At 34.1% G+C, this 24,602-nt stretch overlaps 3 protein-coding genes across 3 annotated transcripts; 1 reads left to right on the top strand and 2 right to left on the bottom strand.

Moving 5' to 3' along the window:
* Nucleotides 1-2,224: 2,224 nt before the first annotated feature.
* Nucleotides 2,225-4,412, top strand: LOC143544191 (uncharacterized). Its single transcript, XM_077036344.1, has 5 exons — nt 2,225-2,395; nt 3,449-3,583; nt 3,677-3,714; nt 3,818-3,884; nt 3,981-4,412. The coding sequence occupies exons 1-5, from the start codon at nt 2,225-2,227 to the stop codon at nt 4,290-4,292; spliced, it is 723 nt and encodes a 240-aa protein (XP_076892459.1). The 3' UTR covers nt 4,293-4,412.
* A 384-nt stretch (nt 4,413-4,796) lies between these two features.
* On the bottom strand, nt 4,797-8,852 carry LOC143544205 (ABC transporter D family member 2, chloroplastic-like). The gene is made up of 10 exons (XM_077036354.1): nt 8,601-8,852; nt 8,331-8,526; nt 7,290-7,357; nt 6,798-7,124; nt 6,560-6,724; nt 6,238-6,466; nt 5,925-6,154; nt 5,559-5,829; nt 5,214-5,485; nt 4,797-5,133 (listed from the first exon to the last, which is right to left on the bottom strand). Exons 1-10 carry the CDS (start codon nt 8,850-8,852, stop codon nt 4,981-4,983), a joined length of 2,163 nt encoding a protein of 720 aa, XP_076892469.1. The 3' UTR covers nt 4,797-4,980.
* Nucleotides 8,853-14,944: 6,092 nt separating this feature from the next.
* On the bottom strand, nt 14,945-22,707 carry LOC143544204 (zinc finger CCCH domain-containing protein 37-like). The gene is made up of 12 exons (XM_077036353.1): nt 22,697-22,707; nt 21,403-21,700; nt 20,128-20,187; nt 19,951-20,028; nt 19,787-19,849; nt 19,508-19,708; nt 16,926-16,963; nt 16,785-16,831; nt 16,530-16,627; nt 16,274-16,327; nt 15,411-15,554; nt 14,945-15,298 (listed from the first exon to the last, which is right to left on the bottom strand). Exons 1-12 carry the CDS (start codon nt 22,705-22,707, stop codon nt 15,140-15,142), a joined length of 1,251 nt encoding a protein of 416 aa, XP_076892468.1. The 3' UTR covers nt 14,945-15,139.
* Between the last annotated feature and the right edge of the window lie 1,895 nt (nt 22,708-24,602).

Below are 24,602 nucleotides of genomic sequence, written 5' to 3'. Positions count from 1 at the left end.
TTTCTTTTTCTTTGGACCTAGATTAAAATGTAACAAGACAAATTATGTTATTTGAATATTTTGAGTTATGATATGATTTATGTTACTTTACGATTCGTGTTCTGCGCGTGAGCAATGAAAATGTATTTATTAAATATTGACACCCAAATAGTGTCACGAGTAATGAAACAATACGTGGCGCCCCGATGTATAATCCGCCATCGGTCGGGGTGTTACAAAGATAGTCATTTTGCACAGTTATTCAGAGGTCTAACCAAACAGATTTAATTGATTCAGCACTTGCTGGTTCAGAGTCTCTTAATCATTCAGACCTCTTACTGGTTCAGCATTTAATGATTCAGCACTTGCCAAACAGCCCCTTAAACTATTATTAGTAGGTTTGAATTGCATTCGACTATGGTATAGTTTGTTTGACTTAACTGTTTAAACGGGTGTGGCCTAATTAATTATGGTATATTTTGTTTGATAGATTATAATATTGTAGCTATAAATCTAAGTTGTGTTTCTATTAACCAAGTTGTTTTTTTTCCTAGATACTCAAAACCGATTAACCCAACTCGAAAAACCCGATATTGAAAAAAACAATGAGAGATTTGGATAGGATTTTAGGTATATATTTAAAATTTTGATAAATAAAAAACCCGATAAACACCCCCACATTGAAGTAATGAATTTATGTGAAGGGTGTAGTACTGATGCTTGGAATGTTTAAAAGTTCATAACATATAAGCAGAACTGTTGAATTCCATCAATCAAAAGAATCTGATTGAATTCCTTCAATTCCAAATCCTTTCATTTTTTAAGCAAACACGATTTTGGTTTGAATTAATTTCAATTACAATTCCAGTTCAGTTTCTCCTATGGACTCCATGAACCAAACGAGCTCTTAGGTATTGAATTAAGATTACTTTGATTATAAAAACGCAATAGAAATTATTTTTAGGGTTACATGTGAAATGCATCATATGCTCTTTTGCTAATATTATACGACTACATAACAAAAACTTACTAGTCGTATATGTTTAGTAAAAAGATATCCATGACTAGATACTTGAAAATGACATTCTCTCGAAGAAAATAACCATTTCTTCCTGAATTCTCCACGTGTCGTATAAACCTTCTCCTTTAATATCAACTGACACCAGTTACACTATCATAAAAATCGAAACCCTCTAACATAAACTTGGATTCGAACGTTTATAACGAAAAGAGTAAAGTGCCATTTTTATCCTTGTGGTTTGGCAAATAATGCGAATTTAGTCCAAAAAGTTTATTTTTTGCATATGGACTATCCACGTTTCTCAATTCTTGCCAATTACATCAAAATCACTAACCTCGTTAAATTTAATCGTTAAGTCAGGGGTAGACATGTCTTTTCACTATTTTTTTTATTATATGAGTAAAGTGTCAAAATCGTCCCTGAGGTTTGGTCATATTTGAGAATTTCGTCCAAAAATATTTTTTTTCGAGTAAAGTGCCATTTAACGTTAACTTAAGGGTGTTTGTTATTATTATTACGCTGAGCTAAACCACTTATATGACTAAAAATAAAAAAGAATAAAAAAACGGATAATATATTGGATTCAAACATAGGAATTGTGAAATGTTATATATGTTAGGGATGAGCAAAATCGGTACCGGTACCAATACCGGTACCGATTTGGTACCGTCAGTACCAAGGTTTTGAGTTTTCGGGACCGGTACGGTACGATACCGATACTGGTACCAAACATTTGTGATTTTCGGGATCGGAATTTTTGGTACTGGTACCGGTACGGTACCGAGCTCATCCCTAATATATGTCATCAAACAAACACATAATAACAATAATGTAAACAAACATGTAGAAGGACAGTGACACCCATAAGTTAACGTTGAATTTAGACCGAGTTAACAATTTAGACGAAATTGACAACGGTTGGAAAAAATCGAGGGTCTGCTTGCGAAAAAAAAATATTTTTGGACTAAATTCGCAGATATGGATTTTGGCACTTTACTCTTAACGAAAATCAGTTAGTAATTTAACTATTATAATATAGAAATGAAAGTACGAATTATGTTCAACTGTAATTACACAAGTAGATGTAACCGATTGTGAGCCTCAGCCAGCCAACAAACAAACCGACCGAGGATAATCTTATTCCTCCGTCTACCTAATAAGCTGCCGGCTGACAAATATAAACCAAAGTATCAAACAATATCACCGGAAAAGAATCGGTCGGTCATGTTGCTCACTTGTTCTGGATCATTATTATTATTACACTCCACAAGTCAAATCGTTACAATCAATTACGAGCCTACTCGTCGTCTCTACTCAACAAGACGACGAAATCCCAAAGTCTGTTCAACGCTCAGAATTGGAACAGATGCAATCGTTGAATTAGCTCACAATAAGGTGACTGATTGCTAACAGTTGATTCTAAGTTATATTGTTCACTATTAGAATCGGACTCGAAATTTGTCAAGTCTAGGGGTGTTCTTTGTTCAAAACGGACCCGAAAACCTTGAAAATTCATTTAGGTTTGATTCGATTCGAGTTCAGTAATCGTAATCGAAGATACCTTCAAATTTTCAAAATTCAATTAATTCAAGTGTTCAAAATTTGGTTCGTTGAACACCTCTTAGGGCGCTTTCGTTTCACAGAATGGAATGGAATTGGAATTTGCATAGGAATTGGATTTGGAATCGGAAGGAATTGGATTTGGAATCTGAACATTACAATAGGAATTGGAATTGAAATCCAATTCCATTCCTAATGTGTTCGTTTGATAAATGAGTTGTATCACCACAAATGATGATGTGTTCGTTTGATAAATGAGTTGTATCACCACAAATGAATTGAAATCGGGTTTTTTTTTTTTTTTTAACGAGGATAACGACGGAAACATTTTAGTTTTTTTATATTTTTTGTTTTTTATTTATATTTTGCATTATAATATTTTTATTATTTTTTTTGAATTGTTTTAGGGGTTTTCTATTAAGATCAAAAACTCCTCAAAAAAATATTCAAAAATAATAAAAAAAATTTCATAACTCAAAATATAAATCAAAAACAAAAAAAGTAAAAAAACTAAAATATATTAGTCGTTCTCATTCAAGAAAAAAAAAAAAAAAAAACTCGAGAAACGGTTCCAATGAATTCACTTGAATTCAATTCACTTGAATTCCTCTACATTTTGTAAGGATTTGAAATCCCTTAATTTAAAGGAATTGAATTCCAATTCCAATCCTTTGAACCGAACACACCAAAATGGAATTAAGATTTCAATTCAACGAAATGAACACGCCATGTCATGGGATTTTAATTCCAATTCCTTTGAATTCCCACGAATTCTGTGAAACGAACGCGCCATAAGTGTCACCGATGGAGGTTTAGAAGCAACTTGAGCAGATCAATAAAGAGAAACTCATGAAAAAATGATAAATTCCTTCGGTTTTGTTTTTGCAGGTGCTGATTGCAGCAACATTATGTGCAGCAGCTGGGCAATTAGCAAAGCCTTTTACCGCTTCCATTTTGTATCGAAGAGAATTCGACCCAAAAGCTGCAATTTCAGCTGGAGGCTTTCCTTCAACCCATTCTTCCGTAACATTTCTTTCTGCAACATTCATTTCCGTTCATTGTTTTCGTATTTGATGACTTGTTTTCTCAGATTTCGCATGTTCTAATCATTTGCAGGCTGCTGTGGCCACTGCAATGTCTATTGGTCTGGAAAGGTTTTATTTCATTTGAAGATACAACGTATATCATTTCAGTTGTGTTTTTGGTGTCGGTTTGAATACTGGGGAAACAAATGTCTGAGATTTGATGATGTTGCAGGGGTTTCTCGGATTCGGTTTTCGGATTAGCAGTTGTCTATGCAGCTCTTACCATGTATGATGCACGGGTATTAATTCAAAGGTTTGTTATATAATCATGCAATGTTTTTTAACACGAAAACAGAAACTTATATAGAAGGTTATGGTTTGCTTTGCTTTTGCAGGGTGTTAGACGAGAAGTGGGAGTTCATGCAAGAACGTTAAATAAAGTATTAACTAAAAAGCAACCGAATGCATACGCGTCATCTGATTACAACCGTTTAATTGGATCTTCATCTAAAAAATTGTTGTCGGGTTCAGAATCAGACAATAACTCTGTCATGTTGGAAAAGAGAGTGAACTTGTTAACAGATGATATCGAAAGTAATGGGCCAGTTTCTGGTCAACTGAAAGAGTCGATTGGTCACACTGAAATTGAAGTTGCAGCAGGTGCTTTGCTGGGAGTACTTACAAGCTTAGTAGTCTATTCTTTTTGATATTCTTTTTGAGTATTTTATGTGCATTGATCTACCAAAGTTATAGTTAACATTATTTATAATGTTTTATACACCGTTTAATTCAAGTTCGGTTTCCTATTTTCATACCTGTTACTTTACTTAACTCACGTTAACAATTGACAACTGATGTTTGTTAAGATGATTTATGTGCTTCATCTATTAACTGATCAATGATAAATTTGATTTAGAATCTTACTTTACATCTTCCCTTAAGCCCCTAAGATTACAAGAAAAATAAGGCTATCAAAATGAAGCATAGGGAGGCGCACTTGGAAGATTTAAGTACCGCATTTTGTTTTGGACAGCAAATTTCTTACTTCCTGGGACTTGAACCTTTAGGTCTTTAAGAGGCTTTGCCAAACCCCAGGACAAGCACCACAATTAGCACATGAGATTGACGTTTTATCTATTGATAAATGGTATAAAGAAAACAAAATGAGGTCAAACTTTCTTGATTCAAATTTCAATCACATGTTCAACCATCTATATAATGCCACCAATGTCATGATCACCATGGAACCAACCCATTACATGCTACACATAATTCAAAACCATGCAATCAACCATGGTAAGTCATTGTCCGACCCTGCACCCAGGACACCTTACAATCGAGGTTTATAGGGCTTGAGTTCACATAAACCGTTCAAGAATCAAGATCCGGGCCATCTTACAAGGGTTCTATGCACCAATTCAGCTTATTAGAGTCCAAATCCATGGGCGAGATCCGCAAGGCCTTTTTGTGAAACTTCCTGAGGCTTGTTCGGTGCCCAATACTTATATATGTGATTCCCGCTGCATTGATTTTGTCGTACAAGAGAGCCTGCAAACACACCCACCCATTTAAGGGCATATTTTCACAATTTCAACGGTTATATTATTAATCAAAAAGTAGTAAAGTACCTCGTTTGCTTCATCTAAAGCACTGGTGGATTCATCCAAAAGAACCAGGTCTGGTTTAGAAAGTAACAAGCGTGCAAACGCGAGCCGTTGCTGCTCACCGAGAGAAAGAACACTGGACCATTCATTGGTTGTATCAAGACCATTGAACCGTGACAACAAGTACCCAAGTTGCACATCTTCTAAAGCTTTTATTAACTCATCTGTATTAGGCTGCAATGATTGTGCACCAACAACTTCAGACCTTGATGCATCTTCAAGAACGGGAAACGAGCCTGCAAAATCATGTCAGCATAAGAACAGAACACATATTTATGGAAACTGAAACAAAATATTAAGGCTGCATACCACTTGATTTAGAGTTGGAAACTGAAACATCGGGCCATGTGGGATACAGCAGCTGTTGTCTAAGGGTTCCTAAAACCATATACGGCCTTTGGGGAAGGAAAAACACGCCTTTCAAGTCGCGATATTTTGATTTTTTATCAATATTATTAGTTTCACCCACCATCTCTGGTGTATTTTTAGCATAAAATGCAATCTTTCCAGTGCCCGTACGCCAAAGACCAGCAATAGCTCTTAACAAAGAAGTTTTCCCACTACCACTTGGTCCAGTAATCTGCCATTGATTTAATATATAATTAAATATAATTTCACAAACTGAAGAAAAGGTTAACTATGAAGTTCACTGTGAGGTTAGAGGAGTTTATGAACCAGCAAATGCTCATTGTTGCTGACTGTCAGTGACAGATCTTTAATAAGTAGGGCTTTAGTTGTCGGGGTCAAAACAGTCAAATTTTCAATTTCTAGCAATGCTTGTGTATCTAAAGAATTCTTGGGCTGAAAGCTTGAATCATTCACATTGATATACGTCAGTTGAATCTCCTCCAAAGATTCTACAGGATCACTGGAACTGGTGTTGTCCAAAATATCATCAAATTCCCCTGCATAGGATCATTTGAAACTTCTGGCTCAAATTTTGAATTAATATATGACTAGAGTCTAGAACTAGAGATGAAGGATGTACCTAGACGATCAATGACTGCGGAAAAGGCACTTATAGCCTGAAACTGATAGACGATGAGAGAAAAATCTCCAAGAATATGATTAAAAGCTGATACAGACTGATTTATGACACCAAATTCAATCTTTCCAGAGAAATACATGGGTGCAACAACTGCAGCAGGAAGAATCTGAATCAGGTAGCGATAACCATTGGTGAAAAACTCCAGGTTTCTTGAAGATATCAACAGTTGCTGCAAGTTCACATAAAAGTGAAGCATTAAAAAGGCTAAAAGAAAATATAAATGTGCTACAGGTAATGCTGCAAGTTAACTAGGTCCTCATACAGTTAAATTCTCAAAAGCATTTCTGAAACGCTGCAAAAGGAGCTTGATTTCATTCTCCTCTCCGCCATAAAATGCAATTGACTCGGCATTTTCTCGAATACGTACAAGCCCATAACGGAAATCTGCTTCCATTTTCTCTTGCATGAAATTTAAGTTAACCAACCCCTAAAATAGTATAAAATAGTATCATAAGTTTAAAAATGGAAATCTGATAGGTTTGCAAAAATGAAAATCTCACCTTCCCAAGGAAAATGCTAATGGCGGTTCCACCAATTGAATATACTAAAAGAACAACAAAAAGAGGCGGATATATGCCAAACAATATGTTGCTGAAAGATATCAAATCCACCATTGCATTGAAGAGAGTTAAAGAGAATGAAAGTGATGTTCCAGTGAAAGAACTCAGATCATCAACGATCCGTTGATCTGGATTATCAATAATCGATTGAGACTGTATCTGGTAAAATGTCTGGTTCTTGAGATATCGTTCCATGTAATAGTTAGTCATCCAAGATCTCCACCTCAAAGCAAGAGTTTCTCTTGCATAATCTCTAATCACAAAAATCTACAAAATCCATACTACGAGTAAGACTAAAAGCTAAATCGTACCAGACGCTAACCTTAGAATAACTTGTTTTAACTCTAAATGCAAAAATTCCACCATGATTTCCACCTAATTGAAGTAGACAGTTGAGTAGTAATACCTAAAAGAATGCAGCAATGTGCTCACCGGAATTCCACCAGCAAAAGCAGCAAGGTAGTACGTTAATTGTGTGGTGAACTGTTCTTGATCTTTGTCTATCACAATAAATGGAATTAATGGATTAGCATACTCACTAGGGGCGCAAACGAGCAGAGCCGTTCACGAGCTACTCAAAATCGGATCCATAAAAGGCTCAACATGAGCTTAATGAGCCTGAGCCTCAAACAGGGCTCATTTAGTTATCGAGCCTGAGCTCGAGCCATACAACATGAATTATCTAGGCTCATCAAGGCTTAATGAGCCTAGTGTATATCTAAGTTTTAATTTTTTAGGACATAAATATATTAATTTCACAATACAAAGCTGAGCTCGAGTCGGGCTTTGGCTCATTTAAGGTACTGCACACGAGGTCAAGCCGAGCTTAGACACATTTAAGTTTTTTTCTCAAGATATATAAAAATAATTAAAAATGCATATAAATTACTTATTAGTAAGTAATAAACAAGCCAAGCTCGAGCTTGAAAAAACAACTCAAGAACCAAGCTCAAGCCTCAAATAAAGCTCGTTTAGTTAGCGAGCCAGAGCTCAAGCCTTGTATGGGAAGATCATCTAGGCTCGTCAAGGCTTAACAAGCCTAGTGTATTTAAATACTAAAACAACTTTTTAGTATTTCACACTGTAATGTCACCTTTGGCTCATTTAAGCACTGCACACGAGCTCGTGCGGGCTTAGGCTCGTTAAGGTTTTTCACAAGATATATGAAAATAACTATAAATGTATACAAATTAATAAGTAATAAACAAGCCGAGCTCAAGCTTGGAAAAAAAAACTCACAAGCGAGCTCGAGCTTTAGAAAAGCTAGAACAAGCCAAGGTCGAGCTCTCGTAACACAAAATGCACCATGATCGAGCTCTTGTAACTTAAAACAAGCCAAACTCAAGCTCGAGCTCTCGTAACTCAAAAGGAGCCGCACTCGACCCATTTACATCCTACTCAATATCAAATATGTAATGCCATCATCAACAATATAATGAATAATCAACTATTACAGTGAATTTGAGTACTTACTAGCTAAGGCATTATAGAAATCACGACCTAGAAAATTGAAACCAACACTAATTCCAGTAGTTCCTAAAGTCAGGGCAAACACCGACGCCAATTGAATTCTCGCCTGAACCTTATCATCTGAAAACCAGTACGGCGCTGCTACTTTATAAAACCTCCCGAATAACGTCGGCAAGTCCGGTCCTCTTCTCGGCACATTCTAAAATAATAATAATAATAACTGTAAGTAAATAGATAAATTGAAAGGTAAACAGTTAATTAACCGATAGCTACCTCCTGTGATTTAGCCGATTGCTGTGGCGGAGTGACCGGAGTAGTTGAAGAAGATGATGAACGCAGTGTGAAGTTGAATTTGTTTCTGCGTTTCATCTGGAGTGGTTGAAGGTTAATGGAGAAGATGTTGCGAGTGGTGTGGTTGTAATTGTAACTGCTGCCGCTAGGGTTGTTGTGGTTGTTACAACTGATTGTTGCTGTTACGTTTACGTTACGGGAAGAATTAATGAGGAGAGTGGTGAATGGTGTCATGTTTCCGGTGAGGATATGTTACGGTACCAACTGGTTTGTTTGTTTGTTTATTTTTTGGGATTGGAAGCAATTATCCACAGATATAATAATAATAATAATAATAATAATAATAATAATAATATAAGGCTCGTTTATACTACACATCGTATTCAAACTCTCTGGTCTTGGTATGCTTCATATCATTTTTCCTTTTCTTTTTCTTATACATGCATGGTACTTTTATCCCTTAGACAGGTCGTTATGGGCGGGTTTGAAGGCGAGGTTGGGGCACCTTTGGGTTTGAACACCGTCGAGGAGTGCTCAGAATGCATATATATGTACACACACACACATATATATATATATATATATATATATATATATATATATAATGGGGTGGCAAATGAGTTTTAAATCATAGCTGGGCATTATAAAGAAGGGCTTCGAAGCCCTGTTTCTTACGTGACGATGACGTGAAGGGGCTTTAAAACCCCTCCATAGTAAATAGCATTAGAAGTATAAACAGTTTCTTCCGTTGTTTGCTATACAAGTTATTTTTACCTCCTATGTAGTCAAAATTTACCATCCCTAGCCATAATTCTTCAGCAATAATTAATTATTCCCCTATCTAAGGCTGTAAACGAACCGAACGAACACGAACAATGCCTTGTTCAAGTTCGTTCGTTAAGAAAAGAATGTGTTCACAAACACTTACCGAACGAGATTTTATGTTCACGTTCGTTCATTAAGGAAATTAATGTGTTCACGAACGGCTCACGATCACAAACGAACACAAATAAAATCGGCAGAGCCTAGAGATTGAGACCGATGTGTCAATCAATGTGAATAATGAACGTCTGTAAATGAATCGAATGAACACGAACAAGAGCATTTTCATGTTTGTTCATTTAACTTTAAAAGAACACGACACTCAATCAAACAAATATTTATGTTCATGTTCGTTTATTTAAAAAGAGACATTTGTGTTTATTTGTTTAAAATCTAAACGAACACAACTAAACAAAGATAAACCAACATACATGAACAAATGTAAATGAACACAGACAAACATAAACGAATTCAAATGAAAACACTTAAATGAACACAAATTAACAAATATAAAACCTTTACGCAGATGACCTATCTAGATAATGTTTAATTATTTTCTATTAATACATAAACGAACATAAATAAACAGACAAAAGCAAACATAAATAAAAGAACATAAACGAACGTTCATGAACATAAATGAACGAACAAAACATGTGTTCATGTTCGTTCGTTTAATTAAACGAACACAAATTTTTTGTTCATGTTCGTTCGTTTATTAAATAAACAAACTTCCCGCCGAACGGTTCACGAACATTCGGTTCGTTTACAGGCCTACCCCCATCTCTCTCTCTCTCTCTCTCTCTCAAAACATCGGTCCAACCAGGTTGTATCCACAAAATTCATCCCCAAAATGTGACCCAAAAGCGTCCCGGGGGGGTGTTCTATGGCGTTTTGAAGCCAAAACGCCTTCACAATTTGCCCACTACGGATGGTCTTATAGCTTATCTAAGTTATAAGTTACAATCTTGTAATAACATATCAACTTTTCTCATCACATATAAAATAATCTCAAACACTTTTTTAAATTTTCAAAAACTTATAAATTACAAGTTGGCTAAATAAACAATCCCAAACACCCCTAAGATTAAATGTCTTAAAGCGGCAATCACATTAAACAATTTCTTGTTGAGCTATGAAAAAACAACACCAGAAGTTCTTACCATGCTAAGGAAAATTAGAGACGAGATTCAAGGGGAAATTGATTTCAACAAAAGACAATTGAGTCATTTTTCAAGAAACTTTCATAAATTATTCATGTAATATGCTATATATAAGGAATTATTAATTTATATTTTATATGAGGTCTAAAAAAATTATCAAAAATGTATTATCTTATAATTTTAGCGAATTATTAATTTAGCACCCTATCCCCGAGTCGGGACCGGCAAAAAATATTATCTTAAAGAGTTTATTAAATAATCGAGTATTAATTTATCGAGTTTCTACTGTATATAAAGATTGTTATATGGGCTTATACCAATTACTTGATTACATAAGATTCCTCACGTAAATTCATGTATTTAAAACAAGTTCAAATAAATTTCTTTATGTAACTCCACTTACGTATCCTAATTAATACAAGCATGTCTCATAAGATCATTCATACAAGCTGATTTTCTTAAGCAATAGAGCCATTAACATGAAAAAATATAACATATCATGCAATTAATCTACCATGCGTCTCATTGATGGTCAGGTATATATTTATTTAGGCTCTACCTCAAACAATAGTACTTCATACATGTTTATTTGTTTCAGGTCTAAGATCACTTGAAGACGTGCTTTAGAGCATATTGTTGATTACGAATGAAAGCCAAAGTACTTGGATTGCTAAATTATCGAAAGGAAGTAAGATGGGAATACAATGAGCGGCGTCCTTGACACCAGTTTTGGCGTCAACGACGCTAGTGGGGTTTCAGCCAAGTCCAAAACGGAATTTGTCAGCCAAAGTTGGAACTGTTTCGAGAAACAACTTGATATTAAAAACAAATGTATGGCTTATTTTTACATGTTATTTGTAGTACAAAGTTTCTCTAGTTTTATGGTTGTCATGAAGCAGTACAGCAATCATGCATTAATGTCCATTAGCATATGCAGTGATTTTTGGTTTCCTTTGAAATCAAATAGTTATAACTCGATTACGTATGAATGGATTGATTTGGGTTGTGTTGTATCCCAAATGAAAAATCAAAAAGTTTGTCTTAACTGAAAAACAATCAACACAGCCACACAGGTTGAAATTGCCCAAAGTCTATTTTTAATATATACAATCTCCTAAACATTTTATCAAAAGATTAGATCATCCTTGTAATAGTATTAGTTTTTTAAAATCATATGTAATAAGATCATTATGAAAAAAGATTTTTTTAATCTCATTTTGACTTTTCATCAAACACCCACTATGCATCTCCCTCATTGACGCATATCAGAAGTATATACAGTTTGTACAGCATGTAAAGAAATCTTAGTGTCGTCGAGGACCTTCATGGTCCCGCGTTCAATTTGTAGTTTGATTGATATAAACGAAAAATAAAAAAAATTAAAACAATTTGTAGTTTGATTGATATAAAACGAAAAATAAAAAGAAATAAATTGTCTATCAGCCAACCATGAGACCATGCCAAGACCCATCAGATGGGCAAGCAACAATCCTCTACCGAGCCATGTTCCCATCAAGCCAATAGAACAGATTATGTTCAAGTAAGATCAGCTATACTCTTTGTAGTCTTTATAAACAGCTTCTCATTCTCAACATGTACCGATGTGGGATGGTTCAACAAAACACATGCGAAGTGAAGTGTTGGTTCAGTTAATAGTAACTATTATTATAATGTTATTATAATGATTATTATTTTTAGATATTGGTAAGGTATTCAAGTCAAAATGAGCTTGCAAGTGCTGGTTAATTGATTGAGCCTGAGCTTAAAATAATGGCTCGCCAGGCTTGAATCAAGTTTTATAATCGAGTCAGACTCAAGCTTGACACTATATTAGCTCGATATAATCGAGTCTTAGGGTGGTTGTCACAACTGACTGTTGTTACATACTTACGCTTACGTTACAAGAATTTATGAGAGTGTTGAAGTCGCAACTGTTTGGTACTTTCAAATACAATTTTTTCACGTACATGATACTTTTATCTTTTAATTTAAATGTAAACGGTTTCTTCGGTGGTTAGGTATTTTATTCACTCTTCTTTTGAATTCAAAGGTTATTAAGTTTAAATATTTGAAACATTTTTTTAAAATGTTAATATTCTAAATATTAAGTAAACAAAATTAAATTATATCGAGCAGATAATTTCTTTCTACTATGAATTAACCAAAAATGTGTTTTTATTATTATTTTTTTTATCATTCTGTGGCAATCCATAACCAAAAATAAATCCCATAATCTTTCTACAAGGAATTCTTATGCATAATTATATTATATAGTTTTTCACTTGTAATACTGTGGTTGTACTACTGTATATAGTCTCAATCATTTAAATGTATTCTTTTTAGCGGTACGTATATTCTTCAATATTCATCACCTAAAGCAACAAATTCAGTAGTTAAATACGTTTAATTGTTTATTATAGACGGGGGGTTACGTGACAACACGATCAAGTTAAACCGACATACTTTTAATGCCATCAGTCCGAAGCAAACTTACTTGGTGGGGAATGTATTTATAAATTTTATAAACACAAACTACTAGCTAATTTAGAGTAACCCGATTAATCCGAATCTGACAAACCCGAGCCTTGATAGGTTCGAGTTGCGGGTTATTATGAACATATTCATATTGACTTATACCAACTTGATCACATACAATTACAAATAAACCTCACAGGGGTCGGCCGACCCCTACACATCTCATGCGTATCAAAGCAAAATCACATAAAATCAAAGTTACGGCGTGCGAAAACTTAGCATGCAAGACTCAAACTTCCACTTTTAACACCTCAAGCACTACATAATACAAATGAAATTAACGTGCTAAACGTGAAAATCAAGTAGAGTAATTATATAATTACATCATAGAGTAATTACGTAATTACTCTATTGTGTAATTACATAATTACTCTACTTGATTATCATGTTTAGCACGTTAATTTCAGTTGTACGTTAACCCTCCCCTATATATATATATATATGAGAAGTATAGTTTGAAAACCCTTTTGAGTTGAGAAAACCCTATGTAACATCGTTTTTTTTTTGTTACATGTAATATATGTTGTTACATTTAATACAAAACATCGAAAACATAAAAAAAATGTTTTGCTATTTTTTTTACATTTTTTAAGTAATTTTTATATATGTTTTCAGGAGAGAGAAAATGTAAATAAACTTTTACATTTTGTATTAACTTTAATTGTGAACCACAAGATTTAATCTTTAATTAAAAACATGTAGTTGATAATGAGTTTCTAGAGTTTTCACAACTCAGGTGGGTTTTTATTCTAACCTAACCCTATATATATATATATATATATATATATATATATATATATATATATATATAATATCAGTTAACTATCCAACAAAAACCGTTTGTTAATATCATAACCATAGTTGGATCTAGCATACAATGAGGGATCTCCTGGGATACCCTCAGTTTTCTTGACGAAGTGCAAAATTTGTGAAAAATGGAAATGTTTTTTTCATTCTCCGTTTTATCTTAGTATTTGGATACTCCTGAACAAATATTATGATACTCCTAGATTCAAAAAGGTTTTTTGTATACCCTTAAATTTTTCTTCTAGATCTGTCATAGAATTCATAGCCAGCTAGCCCGAACAATCATTCTTTGTTTATAAGTTATACACCAAAACGTTCATCTTTGTCATATTTCTAAAACCGGTTCTTTATGAGCAAGTGAATCAACCCAAAATCATTTAAAAGATACTAAAACAAGGGTGTATAATACTCACCTAGATTAAGTAAATCGATCTATAACTTTCCACACTCGTTTGGACCCGTCATGTTTCCATTGACTACTAATTTGAAGATTTAGAAGGAGCACATCAAGATGGATTTCATGATGTTCATTACCACTTCTAGTGGATCCCCGTATCAGAGGTTCTCAGGTGATTCGAAGAAAGGGTATTGGACGAGGTAGTGGTATCTTCAGTAACTATTGCAAGGTCATCAGAAACAGAGTTGAATTGCCCGAACTGTCCCCTGGATCTTAGCAACCTCCTTGTCTCAAGCTCGAGTAACTAGTAGCAGTGAGCTTCTTTATCGGACTTGTGATACTGCTCCCAACACTCATTAAGGCAGGAAGATTATAGTAGACTCCAAAAGTTATCAACCTACCAGTCGACTGCTCTGGGTCTGCAAGACAACTCAAACCGATAAAAAGTACATTGTCTAGCCTGTGTACATCATCCTAAGTTATTGACCTGAAGCCACTCATCACATAATTGACAATTAAGGTATCTTTCAGGAACTAGAGACGAACCAGTTGATTGGCACTGGTTTTGAATCAGGAGGCTTTTCCCAATCTCCATACCATCATGTAGCTCAGTTTTATTAAATTGAATCTAAAAAGTTTCTAGTAATGTAACAAACGACGAAAATACAAATTGTAGACAAATACAGTAACAACAAAGTATTGCGTTGACCATACGACAGACACTACATTTTAAAACAACCAAGAACAGCAAAAGATCGGATTTCTTCCAGAAACTTCACCAAATCAGAGCAGAGCTATTATTCGTTCGTCTTCTCACCACCTTCGACTTCTTCAGATGGGTCTTTGGATGTGGTGGCAGCCGCCATCACCTCTGCAGGTGGCGGGTGGTCAAACTTGCATGTGGCACCGTACTTGCAAGCCCCTGTCTTCATGTAGTATGGACAGTTTACAGCACCCTGTCCAAGTCAAGAAGTTAACAAATTGCATTACAAAATCCTTAAATATGTGGCTCGTTCTTCGTTGATTTGGGTAAACTATAAGACGGATATTTTTTTATAATATGCGTACCTCTCTCCTTGGAAGACCAGCAAGAGTGAGTTTGACATTTGATTGTTGACCGTCTTTTGCTAACAAGGCATGTGCTGTCCTGTCAAGGGGATGATGAAATCTGCATCTCTCACCAAACAGGCACTCCCCATTTTTCATATAGTACTATTAAGTAGGAAAAAAAAATAGCACATTTAGAAACATATATAAAAACGAAAACAAAGAAAAATATAGGAGATAAAATGCCTCAGTTTAAGAAATATCACAATTTTGAATGTGCTTCGACTGTGTGAAATTGAAATAATCTTTTGTTGAGTGTAAGATTTATGATTATTTAAAGACTAAATAACACATGACCAAAACAGATATTGTTGGCGAAACAGCACACGTGAAAGAGTAGGTTAAAAAGTCCTCTGTTAAAAGATAGGCATAATAGTAAAATTGCTTTGCAGTGGATAAATAGCTACATTGATTATTTTACCATTAAATAATCAGTTCAATATATACCCCAACACTGGAAAACAGATTCTGTGTGTAAATGTATATGAATATGTAAGGAGATGTTCATTACAAAAGACTGAACAGCCTAGATCATTTCAACTTTTTCTAACAATGGTTCATATTTAAAAAGCACTTACGTCTTACATACAAATGTGTATATTATGTCTACACATGATTTGCACATGTGTAGGTTCTATAAAAAATGATTTTTGTTTATAATTTGTTTAAAGTATTGAAAATAAATGAATAAACATTGCATTTCAACCATTTTTTTTATATTTTAACTTTTTTGAGATTGAAAAAATTAATGATATGTGTGTATATATATGTGTGTGTGTGTTTGTGTGTGTGAAAGAAAAACATATAATCAAATAAACACGCACATCACATTCCGTCTGACCAGGTCGCTGAGGGTAGATAGTCGGGGGCAAACCAAGCTGCAACAAGCAAAATACAAACCATCAATCAGTGAACAAAAAAATCGACAAAAGTACATTAACAAAAATAGAAGTACTAATGATACAATAATAATTAGACCTCAAAGATCTCCCTTCACCCAACACAAAAACCATGCTTGAAAAGCACAAAATAGATTAAACTGTTCAATCTAATATACACTTAGAAAAATTTCTATTTTACCATTGTTTGACCAACAGTTTGCAGGACAGCGGAAGCTGGGTTGACCAGACCAAGGTTCATATGACCGCCGGGAGTAATGGCACCAATTGGATCCCCTGCTGCATGAAACATTAAATATCAACCATGAAGCACAAGTTATGTGAAAAAAAAAATCATGAGAGTCAGTAAACTGATCAACAAGAACAAAAGCATAAAAATAATAATGATGATAATAATAATAATAATAATAATAATAATAATATCCTCAAGACCTACCATATCTCTCTGGATGATTATAGCGACATGTGGCACCGTACTTGCAACTGAACCATAAAAAGCAAGACATTTACAGAAAGTAAGTTTATCATTATTGTTTATTTCATAAGTAACTTAAATGAGCAAACTCAATGTTCGAACCTGCCAGTTTTCAGGTAAAACGGACAATCCGCTTCTCCCTGTTTCAGCAATAGATAAATAACGACGACAAAAGACAAACCGATTAGCCATGTAAACTAACCAAACGTTCGGTAAACCGTTCGCAGACTGTTAGCCGGGAAGTTCATTTATTAAATAAATGAAAGAGCATGAACAAACATTTCATTCATTTAGTCAACTGAACAAGCATGAACACATGTCTCATTCGCTCATTAATGTTCGTTGGTTTATGTTTGTTTAAGTCCACTTATTTGTGTATTCACTTACACTTTTATGCAAATTAAAATTCAGTCTAATTTAATGAAAAAAAATATTTCATGTGTTACATTTTAGTCTGATTTTTATCTCTTAGGCCCAACAGATTGATGCTAACGTTTACTTCTAACTAGCAAATAACCCGCATGTTGCGCGGAGAAATTGGTCGGTAAAACCGGAAATGATAGTGGAGAGTCAACGTGAAATCGGTGGATATTGGTTACGTTTGTTACAGTATCGAAACTAAAGCTAAAAAAAGTTCGCTAAATTAACATGTTTAAAATAAAACAAAAAAAGTAACGGCAAAACTCGGCTGTTGGAGCCCAGATGTTGGTAAACCATAGCCAGTGTCCGTTACGTTCGTTATGCTATATGCAAAATTGGTAAATCACGGGCATTGTTTATTTCGGACTTTGAGGCGGTGAGTCTAATCGAATTCGGTTTTTTTTTCATGTCTCCCGTCGTTGAGATAAAACCATATAGGAATTTGGTCGGTTAACGTCATGCTCGTTACGGTACCGAAACTAAAACAAAGAAATTCATTCAGTTACATGCGTCACAATCCCGGAATTAAAGTAGAAAATATATAAAAATTGAGTTGGACCAAGGGCGCGTTGCGCCGGGCAGATTGGTAAACCAAAACCATGGTAAAACTCAAGTGTTGGCGGTCCCAGACATTGAGGCGGTAAGCCGACACAAATTCGACAGGTTTCGGTTACGGTTATTCTACAAGAACTAATATATATATATATATATATATGGAGAGGATCAAGAGAAAACTCTTCTTTAGAGAGAAAACTTAAAAATCCTAAAAAATTATTTTTAATTAAAAATAAAAAAATATTTTTAAATTTCTGTTTTTGCCATTATTCTTATTTTCTCTTACCCTTTACTCAAAAAAAATAAAAAAAATAAAAAAAACAAAAAAAACCGTTGTAATGCACATTCGTATTACTGTGCGATACCGTTGTATTACACGTGTATTACTATGTATTTTTTAGTTTAATTGCATATATTCAATATTTGTGTATTGTATATGTGTAGTAGTGTTGTATTATATGGAAAAAAATAATAATAAAATAAAAGTCGATGTGGTGTACATGTGCGTTAATGTTGTATTACACATACATACTAATGTGTACTCGATGTGTGTATTAGTCTTATATTGCATATATACAATAGTGTGTATCAGATATGTGCAATAGTGTTGTATTCTATGCAATACAAACACTTTTGCATATATGCAATGCACACTATTACACATGCGCACTACACCGACAAGGTTTTTTTTTTTTTTTTGAACCAATAACAACATCTAAGAATAATGGGAAAAAAATAAATTTCAAAAAAAAATTAAAAATAGTTTTTTAGGAGTTTTTAAGTTTTCTCTTTAAGAGGAGTTTTCACTAGATCCCACCCCTATATATATATAAACTGAGGTTGACCAATGGCGTAGCGTCAGTCGGTAAAACGCGAGCGTTAGTAAAACCTGATCGTTGTCATTGACACGGTGCGTTTACGCAAAGTTGGTTGGTTCCCGTCATGTTTGTTACGGTACCATACTGAGAAAAAAAAGCTTAAATCGACATTCGGTCGTTCTTGTTACGGTACTACAACTAAAACAAAGCGCGATAAGTCTATGCAAAATCGATCGGTTTGTTCACATTCGTTACGATACCGGAATTGGTATTCGGTAAACCTTCCGATTCCAATAAGGTGCCATGAAGTGGCCCAAAAAGTCCTTACTAATTTATAATAACAATAGCGCACTATAATTAACCTAAGTGATAACAAAAAACCCCACCATTTTCACTTCCTAAAAGAGTCGGACCCAGGTAGAAGCCGTCATAAGATATGGCAACCTTATCCATATTAACCACTCTGTCAGAAGTTATTTTAGGTTGGATCTGAAAACTTTCTATTATATACTTTGAAAACTTTCTATTATATACTTATTATATGTTGGATCTCAAAAAGCAAGTTTGTGGCGTCTGGTTTCTACTTTACTATATGTATATAATTGGTGATGCTCAATTATTTCTGTTCATCTATGTTCAACTATGTTTGTCTGTTTGTGTTTGTTTACATTTGCAAACTGTCCGTTCATACTATTAACAAACGAACATAAACAAACACGAACACGTTCTCTTTCTTAACGGGCAAACACAAACAAGAAAACCCGTTCGTTTAACTGTTCGCGCTCAACCATTCTTCAGACTTCAGTTATAGTTATAGTTAAACAAATGAACACGAGCATGCCCCATTCATGCTCATTTGGTTAAAACTATAAAGATACGCAAATGTATTACCGGTCTAATTGGAAGGCCTTTAGAGTTTTGCACCAAAGCAGGGGTATACGGGAGCATTGAAGTTGCATTTACTCCACCTGTAACTGTTTCCGTCTGTCCACCATTACCATTTGCCACTTCAACATTTGGTATTTGGATGTCTTTCGGGTGATGAAATTTGCAAGTTAAACCAAATTTACATTTTCCAGTCTTCATGTAAAACTGGTTACATGAAACATTTCACGTTAATTGCAGATAGAAATAAAAAGATGTATATTAGTGAATGTGCAGCATTCATACCACACATTGGGTCTCTGATGGTCTTTCTGGCAATTCTAAGCCCTCGATGTTTTCTGAAGCAGGCTGTAAATGTATAATGTATGAATGTATCAACAAACCAGTTTTTATTTGACTAAAAACCAAATCAAATTGATATTCATATAATCATAAGACAGTTAAGTTACCATAGAAGCAACTTTATCTTTTGGGTGGTTGAATTTGCACTTGGAACCAAACTTGCATGTTGCAGTCTTTAAGAAAAACTGTATTAAATAAAACTAAGGCATTTGTTCACATTTCACAGTAAATTATTAAATTATGTGTGTAGGTCAATTTAAATGGTAGGTTTTAGTTCAGCATACCGGGCAATCTGACGCTCCGGGTCTCTCTGGAAGCTCTTCAGTTGGAGGACCAATTTGAACCTGCCATTAAAAGATGTATATCATACATTCACACTAATGTGAAAAATATACCACATGGCATATTGACATGAACATGAGAAATTGAGAATATAAACAAGCAGTGCCACGTAAATGGTTGCCTTTCAATTAACAATAGGTACTCTAAATTTTAAATTATCAATTTATCACTTAGTTATCTGTTTTCTTATTCCTTGTTTTTGCATAAAACCAGATTCAAATTGATAGTCAAGTTAAAATAGCGTGCCAAAATTGTAAAGTTAAAGTCAAAAAGAGGTGGTTGTTTACATAGCTAACCAGTCCCTTACATGCCAAGTAAGCACTTACTAAGTGCATGAGTATGATAAGAAATGGAAAAGCCACACCCAATCGATGTTAAGAATAAAAACTACAGTGAAAACGAGATATATATTCTGTTGTGATATAAAAAAATGAATATGAAAAGATTGCAAGTCTTAGTAGACTAGTAGTGTGAATATGATAAGTTTATAATCAACTGATGAGAGTGACAATAAGAGAATGAAAATAATGAATTATCAGTAGATATCCTATATGCTCTATGTGGAGACAATAACATGTACACAGTCAAAATATATATATACTAACAATTATAAAATATACTATTACTAAAACTAATATACAAGTACTATAAGATTCAATGATCACGACAACAATAGCAATGATATTAAAAAGTAAATTGTCCAAACTGCCCTTTCTTCACGGATATTATGAAAATAGCATCAACGGCAACAATAGTAACCCTAAGTTTGAAAAAAAAATCAAATAGAACCCTATATCTCTCCTTAATGCGCAAGCTTGAGAAACAGGAAGTTGACATAAAAGTCAAAAGAACAAAATAGAATAAACCTGATAAATAGATCATCTTGATAAACTTATTTCTATATATAAAACCTAAGTTTCCCAGTAAAAATACTAGAATAATATGTGCATAAGTATAAGATAGTACACAATGAAACAGGCTTAAGTATAAGAGCATAAAGTAGTTGACTAAAAAAGTAAGTTGTAAAAGGAGTATTAATGTCTGTACTCTGTAATAATCAGATATAACTACATATACATATGCATATATATATATATGAATGTGTGTGTGTATAATAGCTGCACACAGTGATTGACCAATATAGAAATAAGTTGTAACTGGAAAATAGTATTTGTAAATATAGTGATAAAATATAGCTAGAAAACAAAAATTGTCACCTCTTTCCAATCAGATATTCCACCCTCAGGGACCCACAAAGGATGGTCAAACTTGCAGATATCTCCAAACTTACAAGTTCTTGTAAGCATATAATGAGCACAGTCCTTCTCTCCAGGCCTCTGCGGGTAAACAGGCAAACTGCTCTGGAATCTAGGGCGCTTGTTGCCAGAATACCAAGCTTCACTTTGCCCAATTGTATTATGGGACCCGAGAAAAGACTGATGATATAATGCTACGATAGATAGTATATAAAAAAAGTTATTAAAAGTAAGTATATATGCTATTAATAAATTAAATCTTCATATACGCTGAGACTAACATATAATCATAACATATAATTTATATTATCAAAAGAATTAACACGTCATGTCATATCACTGCAAAGTAGTTTTACAAAATAAGTGATTCAAAGTAGTAAGATTAATAGAGATTAGAACAGTATTAAGTCAACTATATGAGAAAAAACAAAACTCATACTTAGATCAAGTTTGGGATTGAGTTTGAAGAATGCTTATTAGCTTATTGGTGTTTTTAAAAAGCCAATAAGTTAAAATGTGTTTGCCAATCACAAAAATCTTTTTTATTTTAGCTTTTTGAAAGGGTTAAAAAGCAAAAAACTCAAATCCTGGCTTTTCAAAATAGCTTTTTAAAAAAGCTAATAAGCCAATAAGCATTTTTCAAACTCAATCCCAAACATGCTCTTAGTAGTTTCAATAAAAGTAACTTTACACACGCAAATGACACATTATACACAGTCTCACACACACACAAATATGTGTGTCGGTTTCTTTCTAGACACTTTTGAACTTTTGTAATAGTTGTGTGTACATATATACACACAAAGATAAAGGGTGTGCACTTAAGATTTTTTAGGGAAGCAAGAAATTACTTAGAAGAAATGAAAAGAAAGTATAAAAGCTTTGTGTCTTGGAGAAAAAAGAAAGGATTCGGATGAAAAATACAAATAAATCTCTCCAAACATTCTTCCCAAAGTGATAAGATTCAAACAAAAAGAAAATAGAAGTCTTTAAAAAATGTTTGATGACCAAACTACCCTCAACAAACTAACCAACTTGAGATAATAAGAGCATAGTTGTAAAATAGACACTTTGGCACTTTCTTTCCTTTCATTTCAACTTGAAAACATAAAATTAACTACACAAGAACAAAAAAAACATAAGCGTTCCCTTTCTTATCTCTCCAAACACGAAAAAACGGTGAAACAGATTCATATATACGCATATATCTACATGAATGTGTATAAGCATGTTATGTTTTGATCTTATGGTTAACCTGAAATACATGTTGAGCATCTTTTAAAAAACAATTTCCAAATGTCTTTCAATGAAAACAATGGCGCATATATATGCATACATTCATGCATGATTACATATGAAAACAGATATGCTTATATGTGAATAAGAAAATATAAGTAGACGAAACTTTTCCAATTCCAACCATCCATTGTAAGAATGCCATGATCCAGCATTTAAAAAGAATGAGAATACAATGGTAAGTTTATAAAAGTGTATGCTACTAATTTGATTTAATAAAAGCAAGCACTTTAAATCCCAGCAATGGCACAACTGCACAAGCTAGTATGAATATCAATCCTTAACCCACCTCTCACCTGAGCTTTACTCCATATGCATGACCATAAGTTAATATAATTATCTAAATATCTAATTATCTATGAGTTTATTATAAAAGCATTATAATATGTTAAACAAATCCACCCACACTTTCACAAATCCCACATAAGAGTAAATTAAAAATGAAATACACTTATAGATCTATACTCCATTATGATACACTCAAAGAGATGACAGCACACTGTATAAATGTTAACTATTAAAAGGTCACATACTCACATTATATAACAAAGTTTAAAAGTTTAAAAGTTTAAAAATCTAAGTGTGAGAAAAAAAAGACAGATATGGGTATGGATAAATGACTCTCATCTTACCACTGTTGTAAAAATCACGATTAGACTCCAATTAATCGGCGGTTAATAATGTTGGGTTATGAAGGCCTTTGGGCCGGTTTTATTAGGAGGCCCGGTTTTGGCTCCTAATTATGTTTAACCCTAATATTGTTTATTATATATATCCCATCATGTAATTGTAATCTTGATTCCGAGCTAATAAGAAAACCTAGTTGCAGCCCGTGGACGTAGGTCCCCTCGCGGGGACCGAACCACGTTAAATTCTTGTGTCGTTTAAATTTTCGTTTATGCGTGTTTATCGTTGTGCATGTGTGTGTTGTTTCGCTTCCGCGCGCCGCTTTGTTCCTAACAAGTGGTATCAGAGCTTAGGCTCGTCTGACACACAGCTCGTTGCACGGAGACGATTGCGGTTGAAGATCGCAGGTTTAATTTCTGGTTCGTGTTCATCAGTGATCGACAGTCAAGATTGGTGGCTGTCAGGCTAAGTTAGGGTTTTGATTTGGATCTGGTTAGTGATTCGGTTTCATGTTCCCTCGGTTAATCGCTGCTGAGATATCTTGATTTATTCTTTTGTTCAATCGATGGTCTGAGTTCAAATCGAAGTCATCGGCGAAGTAGATGGTCAGCGCGATCTGTGTGTGCCAGTATTTTATGGGGTCGGCTGATTATGCTGGCTAGAGATTGCGATGGGAGACCATGGCCGATGTTTCTGTTTCTTGTCTTGACCTTAATGATGTGTGGCTAGAAATTGATGAAAATATGAGAAAGACAAACAAGGGTTTTTCTTTGTTTTTTTTCTTGTTCACGTGAAGGAGATAATTCTCCTTGGGGCTGGTTACTTTCTCATTGGGTATTGAAAAGTGTGACTAAAGTTTTTTTTGTTTAAATCAATATTTGGTCAGTTTTGGTTTTCTACTTCTCTAACTTTTGAGCTGCCATTTTTGTTATTTGGAAGCAAGTTGTGATTAAGTTTTTTTGCTAAAAACTTGGAATTCAATGAAACTTGCGGAAAGAGTTAGGATTTTGTGTTTCAAGTTCGGGGTTTGACTATTTATTATCAACCGTAAATTAGGGAACCGGGTTATGTGAAAATTCAACATTTGGGTTAGATTTGTATGCAAAAGATGGTTTGAGGTAATTGTTTATAGTTTATTTACGATTACTTGATTTATCGGTCATTGTAGGAGCAAATCGGTTTAACTTGAAAGTGTTTAGTAAAACAGAAGTCAAGTCCATGCTCGTGTCATTGTTGTG

Source organism: Bidens hawaiensis, unplaced genomic scaffold (genome assembly GCF_021521415.1).
Source record: "Bidens hawaiensis isolate Kalapana, Puna unplaced genomic scaffold, B.hawaiensis_p1.1 tig00013494_1, whole genome shotgun sequence".
NCBI classification, from domain to species: domain Eukaryota; kingdom Viridiplantae; phylum Streptophyta; class Magnoliopsida; order Asterales; family Asteraceae; genus Bidens; species Bidens hawaiensis.
This window is presented reverse-complemented; position numbering and strand designations above follow the sequence as displayed.

What these genes read in the sequence shown, in the direction of transcription:
- LOC143544191 (XM_077036344.1), top strand. Translation starts at nt 2,225, where the DNA reads ATGTTGCTCACTTGTTCTGGATCATTATTATTATTACACTCCACAAGT. An exon ending in TTGAATTAGCTCACAATAAG is followed by an intron (nt 2,396 to 3,448) that starts GTGACTGATTGC and finishes TTGTTTTTGCAG; the next exon opens with GTGCTGATTGCAGCAACATT. An exon ending in TTCCTTCAACCCATTCTTCC is followed by an intron (nt 3,584 to 3,676) that starts GTAACATTTCTT and finishes AATCATTTGCAG; the next exon opens with GCTGCTGTGGCCACTGCAAT.
- LOC143544205 (XM_077036354.1), bottom strand. Translation starts at nt 8,852, where the DNA reads ATGACACCATTCACCACTCTCCTCATTAATTCTTCCCGTAACGTAAAC. An exon ending in TTTCTATAATGCCTTAGCTA is followed by an intron (nt 7,358 to 8,330) that starts GTAAGTACTCAA and finishes TTATTGTGATAG; the next exon opens with ACAAAGATCAAGAACAGTTC. An exon ending in TTAGCATTTTCCTTGGGAAG is followed by an intron (nt 6,725 to 6,797) that starts GTGAGATTTTCA and finishes ATACTATTTTAG; the next exon opens with GGGTTGGTTAACTTAAATTT.
- LOC143544204 (XM_077036353.1), bottom strand. An exon ending in AAGATAAAGTTGCTTCTATG is followed by an intron (nt 19,850 to 19,950) that starts GTAACTTAACTG and finishes ATACATTTACAG; the next exon opens with CCTGCTTCAGAAAACATCGA. An exon ending in AAGGCCTTCCAATTAGACCG is followed by an intron (nt 16,964 to 19,507) that starts GTAATACATTTG and finishes TTGCTGAAACAG; the next exon opens with GGAGAAGCGGATTGTCCGTT.